The sequence below is a fragment of the Protobothrops mucrosquamatus genome, unplaced genomic scaffold (genome assembly GCF_001527695.2).
Source record: "Protobothrops mucrosquamatus isolate PMUCROS unplaced genomic scaffold, P.Mucros_1.0 scaffold851, whole genome shotgun sequence".
NCBI classification, from domain to species: Eukaryota; Metazoa; Chordata; class Lepidosauria; order Squamata; family Viperidae; genus Protobothrops; species Protobothrops mucrosquamatus.
The window spans coordinates 367,932-376,138 of record NW_015387106.1 but is presented as its reverse complement, the minus strand read 5'-3'; the positions used below and the strand labels follow the sequence as shown (position 1 = coordinate 376,138).

Genomic DNA, 8,207 nt, shown 5'->3' with positions numbered 1-8,207 from the left:
CAGCGTACTGATGGAAATCCACCCCAAAACCACGAATGATCTCCCCCAGCGGCTTTACATAAATATTGAACAGAAGGGGAGAGAGGACCGACCCCTGCGGCACCCCACAAGTTAGGGGCCTAGGAGTCGACCTCTGTCCCCCTGCCAATACAGACTGCGTACGGTCGGTGAGGAAGGAGGAGAACCACCGCATAACGGTTTAGCATGCCTTTCTCTGCCTGAATTGCCTTATTAAAGCAATCCCGGTCACAAATAACAAAATAAAACACACTATTGCCTTACATTTTCAACCCAAACCTCTTGGAAGTGAATGGAAGAAAATGCCACTGAGACAATCTAAATTCTTTGGACCTGATGACCCAACATGTAGCATTTTATTTGGGGGGGAAAAAAGCTTTTCAACTTCAAGTATAGAATAGGCAATGGTGGAAATGAGAATCTAACCCAACAGCTTTCGAATCCCTGGCCACTTCCAGCTTCTGTGCTAACACGTCTGTTGCCTTTCTAAATCATCGTCCCCATTCTGACACATTACTGTGTCAGTAACGGTAACAAAAATATCTTTCCAACTTGGCTTTCTTAAAGTGTTTATTATTTATTCTGTTTATGGCACTGGAGAGTGTGAGAGTTCGAAAATGGGCAGATTGTGACCTTAGCAGTATTTTAAGTGGAAGGAGAGTCAGATGGAGAAACCAACCTCAAGTGATAGAGAAGGATTCCCAGTACAATCTCATTACAGGTAGTCCTCAATTTACGACCACAACTGAGCACAAGATTTAAGTGAGTTTTGCCCCATTTTTATGACCTTTCCTGTCACAATTGTTAAGTGAATCACTGCAGTTGTTAAGTTAGTGACAAGTGGATCTGGCTTTCCCATTGACTTTGCTTGTCAGAAGGTGGCATGACTCCAGGACACTTCAGTCATCATAAGTATGAGTCAATTGCCAAGTATCTGAATTTTGATCACGTGACCATGGGGATGCTGTAAGAGCAATAAGTGTGGGACATTGGTCATCAGTCACATTTTTCAGTGCCATTGTAACTTTGAATGGTCACTAAATGAACTGCTGTAAGCTGGGGACTACCTGTATTTCATATCACATTTATCTTTCTTCTATTTATTAAATTTATTGCCCCACCATCTTACCACAGGGCTGACCGAGGTTCCTTATTTGTAGTACTGTCTCCGAACATTCGATTATGCCCTGTTTTTTTCTCCTCTTAGAAAATAGAAACCAACCTATTCCTTTTTAGCTGAAGCATGAATATTTCTGTTTCTTTATTTAACAGATTTATAAAGTTTTCCATCGATATGAGGAAAACTCCGGTCAGCAAATAGACATAAAACAAATGGACACCGCCAACAAATTCGGAGTGCTTGGGTATGGTTAGGAGGCACTGACTTTTCTAGGCTGCCCTATCTATGTTTCCTAGTAAAATACATGGGAAAATCCCATTGGAGGAAAATTCCACTTAGGGTTAGGGTTAGGTCACCATGAACTCGGAGAGCAAAATGGACATCGCCAGAAACCTCAGAGTTTTTGAGTATGGTTAGGAGTGGAAAGCATTCTGAGGCTTTGATTTAAAATAAAGGGTAGTACTACATCCAACTTTGGGGTTTATTTATGCATGGAATCTGCATTTCAATTGTATAATTCATCTAAATCCAAACAGATTTTTACTAAGATGGATTTGAATTTAGTACAATGTGCAATTTTATTCAATTTATGTTATGTTGATTATGGTCTTTGCTAGTCAATTTTAGCTTAGGTTTAATACTGATTTTTAGTCTCTTAAAATGATTAATGTGGTATATTTAATTATTCACAATGTTAATGGTATTTAAGACCTCCCTGACATTTTAAAGTCCCCAGTTCATTTATCTGTATTATATTGTTTTACTTTTTTATATATTTCTTCTTGCATGTGTAATTTTCTTTGAAGTACTCAATAAAGGAAACAAATTCTGATGTTGCACTCCAACTTCCATCTAACCCAGTCGCCTTGGCACTGATGGGACCAACAGTCCAACAGATCCAGAGACCATAAGGTTGGTTGCTATTAATGTCAACTAAATTAGTCCTCTGTTTTCAGAGTGAAATCCAATTTGGAAAAGGTCTGTCATTCATAAATCTACCTCTCCTTTTTCAGTTGTCCTCTGTAGTGTTTTAGGCTCCAGTTTGGGGAACCTACATTGTCAATCTCTACCCAGGTATCTACCTACCTGTAGCATTGGAGGGGCATTTGTTGTAGACTGTTTCACCAGCTGAAGCTTTCTTCCAAGTCATCAGGGCAATGGACTCATCCTTACACATCTCATGAAAGGCTGGGAGGAGAGAAGAGGGAACAGGTGTGGCAGCAGTCACCTAGCAAAGTTAGTCCAATACAGTCACCTAGCAAAGTTAGTCCAAAGATACAATGGTGGGGAAAAGGAGAACGGACACAGCAGATGTGATGGCCCATCACCAAATTAAGGATGTGCAGATGAATTATCTCATATTTTTTCCTACCAATTCTCATATCATTGGAGGGAGCAAAATATGCTTTTAAATTTATTTTCAAAAGCAACGAGATTTAGAATATATCCCCAAGGTTGAAGCTGTGTAAGATACCTGGGAAAGATGTTGGGAGACAGGCAGAAGGGATGCAGAGTAAGCAATGGTCAGATAAGAGACAGATGAACAGAATAAAATTGGGTGGGGCAATTGTCTCAGAAGGGACCCTCCCTAGTATCTTGGACTGTGAAGAAGTGGGAGAGATGTATTGATGTATTTTCAGACTTGCAAGATTCTGTTGATGTAATCTTACAATAAAGATAAAACTAAAACTTCCGGATCGGCCTCTTATCTGAAGTACCTCGCAAGATTGACAACCTGCATCAACTTGCCCCTATGAGATGACAAAATGGCCACAGACACTAATGAATGCCCACTCACGCATCTCGTAGGAGGAAAGCTGTGTTAGCATAAGATTGCAGGAGGGGGGGGAATAGGCATTTCATAGCATCTGTTCAGATTTTAATAAAAATTAAGATAGAACAGGTGCTACCAGACACTTCCTGATTTCAGTCCTTCATTGGATGGTCCTCTTTCAATCCTGCGCAATTTGCAATTTCTACTCCTCAGACATTTCAGATGTATGGACTTCAACTCCCAGCATTCCCCAGCGAGCATGACTGGCTGGGGAATTCTTGGAGTTGAAATCCACACGTCTTCAATTTGCCAAGGTTAGGAAACCCCGCATTAAACTGAATGAAAACCAGTAGAACACCATGCGGGACAACTCTTCTGCCCATCCCTCTTGAGAAGGGCTGGCGTGCTATGTTCCAAATACCTGGGCATTTTTTCTCATTGCAAGTCTTCACTTCTTCCCCACTGCCCTCACAGGGGTAGTCTTGTGCGCCTGTCCCCTGGCACATCCGGAAACGTTTCTGCCAGCCAGTGTCACAAGTCTTGGAGCAGAGATTCCATTCACTCCATGGACCCCATTTGCTCGCAGCTGCAGACAAGGGAGTGGAAGGTGGAGAGGATTAGGAGCGTCTCAACCCCTGTTCTCCTTTCTTATTCACACATTTATTTATGTAGCAAATGGCATCTACCGAGCTCACATAACATACATCACTAATAATACACATTATATATACAATACACATATAAGTTTAAGTAGAGCATCAGCAAGTGGGTGTGTATGTGTGTAATGTATAGACATTACAATATACAGGATAAAATATTAAGGTAAAACCATGATAAAAACCATGAGCCCTGGTGGCGCAGTGGTTAGAATGCAGTACTGCAGGCTACTTCTGCACTTTGGCAGTTCGATCCTGACTGGCTCAAGGTTGACTCAGCCTTCCATCCTTCCAAGGTTGGTAAAATGAGATTATTGGGGGGCAATATGCTGGCTCTGTAAAACACTTAGAGAGGGCTGTAAAGCACTGTGAAGCATTATATGGGTGTAAGTGCTATTGCTGTTGCTAAATATGGCACCATAAAGTAGATGCTATAATTCAATAACTAAGGAAGCTAACCATCTAACTGCTTCTGGTGTGGCTGTGATGAGACTATCCCAATAAGCGTTCAACAAAAGTCATCGTGCAAAAATGATAACACACTGGGGAGAAAGCCCGTGGTTTCCTGTCTTCTTTTGGGAGTGCTAGCTTTAAAAACGCAGGGGTCTTGCCGTGACATCATCTCATTCATGTGCCTATTGCTGCAAAGGTCTAGGAAAGGAAGGGGCAGCTTACTCAGAAGGGGAGCTACAAGTTGCTTTTTGTAATGACAAAGATCTCATGCAGCATAAGATACCAAAGAAAGGGGGGGATATCTCTTTTTTTATGGGGGTTTGAATTTTTAAAGTGGTCAAGAGTATTGACTCTGGGCAAAAATACAGGCACTCATTTCAGTTCTTAACTAGACCACCCAAAATGCAAAATCCTTGGGATTTTGGCAGCTGTGAATGGATGTTGAATGGATGTTGGGGCTGGGATTGGCATCAGGGTCTTCAGAAGCTGCTTAAAACTTTTTTTTATTCCAAGCAGGATTTCCTGGGGAGCATTTAGCAAGATTGATTGAGAAGAACTAGATGGAGTTACAAGAATTCCCAGCAACTGAACCATTTCCCATTTAGAACCAATCTATCTCCAGGTAGGTTGTAAAGACTCTTTGGTTTTCTTTCAAACAGTCCCCTGATGATCCAGCAATAATAGAACAGAGTTGGAGTTGGAAGGAACTTTGGAGGTCATCTAGTCCAACCCTCTGCTCAGACAGGAAACCCTATACAATTTCAGACCAATGTCTGTCCAGTCTCATCTGTTGGAACCATGACACCGTGGTCATGTGGCCAGCATGACTATATGCCAAAGGTGCTCAGACCAGGTGCTCCTGGTCATTACAAGGACATATAAGCCATAATAAGTGCCAAATGATTTTAAGAAGGCTACCTACAGGAAACCTTAATAGTCCTCTATAGAATAATGGATTCAGGCGTTGATGGAGACAGTTTGTCCTTGATGCACAGGATCAAAATTGGATTCTCACCCGCATCTTGGCTCTGTGTCTAGCACAACCTATCAAGCAATTCATAACTAAAGCTGATAAATTCTCAGTCTTGTTAGGTGGGTTTCTTGCAAAAAGGGGATTTGATAGCTAGTTATATGTACTTTAGCTCCCATTTATTCTTGAGCATATGAAGACAAAACTTCCTTGCTGTCTTTGATTCATTTTCTAAGAGTTTCTTGACTGGAAGGGTGAGGAGGGTTGCTTTCTATTTAAAAGATACAAAAGGAATGTCCATCCTTTTTTCTTTTGCAATATCTGAATACATTCCTTCCTTTTCTCAGGCTAATTCTATTATAAGCTCCTTTTGACAAGACACTCTACTTCTTGACTTTCAGCTTGCAGACAATCTTTCTATTAATGTTCTGCAATTATGACAAACGTGCCCCAAAGCAACTCTGTACCCAGCTAAAATCAAACCTTTAAAGATCTGAATTCTAGTCTTATTTCAGATGCAGACCCCACATAATCTGAGGAAGGAACAAGGTGACCATCCAGTTACCGGAAACAGGAAGAGACAATGATTTACCTTGCAGGATTAAGGACAGCCTACACAAACACACCAAATAATCTCAAAAAAAGAAAGAAAGAAAGAAAAAGATGATGATGAACAACAGTAATGACGAATAACAGTAATCAGAGAGAAAGAACGTACGACGATGTTTCTCAACCACCCACCACTGTGTGGACTTCAACTCCCAGAATTCCCCAGCCACACATCTTAAAATGGTGGATATTGAGAAACACTGACTAAAATGCTGTGGCCATCGCCAAACCCAGCTGTCACTCTTCAGGAAAAACTGGCAAATGAAACTTGATTCTGAGGGAAGATGGGGAGAAAGGAGCCAGAAGCAGCTCAAGGCCATCTGTCATTCCTGCCTGATGGCTGTCATCTTCAAACCTGCTGCATTAGGACTTCTGATTTTACAAAGGACAGCTGTTGCTTCAAACTAATTGGCAGCACACAGGGTGATGTTAACCAGGACTTGCTAAGCTTGTAGCTCAGGGTTTGGACAAAACCATGCCAGGATTCTGGGGCATAGTTTGAAATTGGGCTCATAAAAGCTGAGAGGTGTATTGTTTGCCAAGGAAAGGAGTCAGGATTTTGAAATCCTTGCAGGCTATCTTCTTCCCATTTGCTACCATCTAGGTCAGCAGTCATTCTCCAGCTGTTCCTGATGTAGCAAGGAAGACTTTGGGTCCCACATCATGGCCACTCCTTAGCAGAAGCCTTCCCAAGATCAAAGCATGGCTGGGTTTCAGTTCTCATGAAAACATTTCATGACAGAGTTAAAATCAGGGGTCTTCAAAGTTGGCCCTTTTATGACTCATGGACTTCAACTCCCAGAATTCCTGAGCCAGCATGGCTCAGCTTGGAAACCTCTCCCTTTCCCCTCAGCATGGCTGGCTGAGGAATTCTGGGAGCTGAAGTCCACGAGTCATAAAAGGGCCAAGTTTGAAGAACCCTGGTTAAAAATCTTTCTCACTGCATAGCTGCTCTGCCTTCAGATGCGGCATTTAGCAAAGCTTACTTCTGTTTAATGCAGTTGTAAGTCCTCCACTTACACCAGTTCATTTAGTGACCAAAGTTAGAATACCACCGAAAAAGCGACTTATAACCATTTTTCACACTCACAACTGTTGCAGCCTCCCCCTGATCACAGGATCAAAATTCAAACACTTGGCAACTGGCATGTACTTATGATGGTTGCAGTGTTCCGGGGTCATGTGATCCCCTTCTGAGACCTTCTGTCGAGCAACGTCGATGGGGAAGCTTAACCGTGTCACTAATTTAACAACTGCACTGACTCACTTAACAACTGTGGAAGAGAGGTCGTAAAATGGAGCAAAACTCACTTATCAGCTGTGTTGATTAGCAACAGAAATTTTGGGTTCAACTGAGGTCATAATTTGAGGACTACCTGTATATTTTTGGCAACAATTGGACTTTGATGGAGCCAGAGAGAGATTTAGGGGTTAATATACGGTGCAAAATATCTTGAATTTGGAACATCTTGGACTGAGCATTGAAAGAGTTATTTTGAGCACATCAGTAAGAGTTCCAAATTCAAAAGAGGTTTTCCCTCAGGTTCAAAGTAGCCAGGGCCAATTAAGAAATAGCTCTATTCCTATCACAAAACACCTTCAGACTAATCAAATGAACTTGTTTTAAATTGCAAAGAGATCATTTGCCACTGAAAGGACTATTCTGAGGTCAAAACAAGGTGGTTTGGGACGTCAAACAATTCAGATTTGACATTTTGCATATGGCTCGTCTCTAAACTCAACCAGTGAATGTCTTTGGGCCAAATGTTTTTTTGTTTGTTTGTTTGTTTGTTTTGTCACACAAACTTATCTCACACCTGTTGTTGGGAGAATAAAACAAGAACTGGCACCCCATGCTTACTTGAGCTCATTAAAACAAATGCTTGATGAAAGTGAAATAAATAAATTAAATTCTATTCATCTCTCGTCCTTGGCGAATTTAAAATGCTAGCTAAATGCTATCTCTTTTTCTGCTGTTTCATCTCAGTTGCTTTGTTTGTTTGTTTTTAAAAATGCCTGTAGGCCAAACTGGCAAATCAGCTTGATAGCATTTTAAAAACAACAACAACAAAAACACCTCTAAATAAATCCCTGCTTTTGCTTGACTGGAGAACTTCATTTTCCTCATCAAGGTCCTGAGATCAATGAGACAGTGGGGAAGAGCTGTTCAAAAATTATTTGTTGAATTCCGCAACCTCAGACTCCTTCAAGAGATTATATCACCTTGGGCAGTGAAGAAGAAACGGTAAAGTTGTAGTTAGGGAGCAACCAGTTCAGGAAATGGAAATCAAATATTTATCAGATGCTTAGTCTTAGAAGGAAGGGGTGAGTCAAAATCTTCAACGTGCTGGTCAATCAAAGCCCCATCCCTTTTGTGTATGTGTGTGATCACACTAGGCACATCTGCCATCTTGCAGCTTTTGACACACTTGCATCTTCTCCCAGGGACTTCTCTGCTGGAGAGTGGTTTCATACGGTCAGCATTTGTCAATTGGCTATGTTGGTAGTATGAACCATCAACTTCTTTCCTGTTTAAAAGGGTACTGTGGACCTGTTCTGTCCCCGTTCCGACCCACACACCCAAACAGCCAGCCAAGGGTTAAAGAT

General features: G+C 41.4%; 1 protein-coding gene across 1 annotated transcript in view; it reads right to left on the bottom strand.

Moving 5' to 3' along the window:
- ADGRB2 (adhesion G protein-coupled receptor B2) overlaps nucleotides 1–8,207 on the bottom strand; it is a 161,347-nt gene that overhangs the window by 85,434 nt on the left and 67,706 nt on the right. Inside the window, exons 7-8 of the mRNA XM_015819030.1 lie at nucleotides 3,334–3,498; nucleotides 2,225–2,326 (exon numbers count right to left, since the gene is read on the bottom strand). Coding sequence (XP_015674516.1) covers nucleotides 2,225–2,326; nucleotides 3,334–3,498 — 267 coding nt within the window. The remainder of the gene's footprint in view (nucleotides 1–2,224; nucleotides 2,327–3,333; nucleotides 3,499–8,207) is intronic.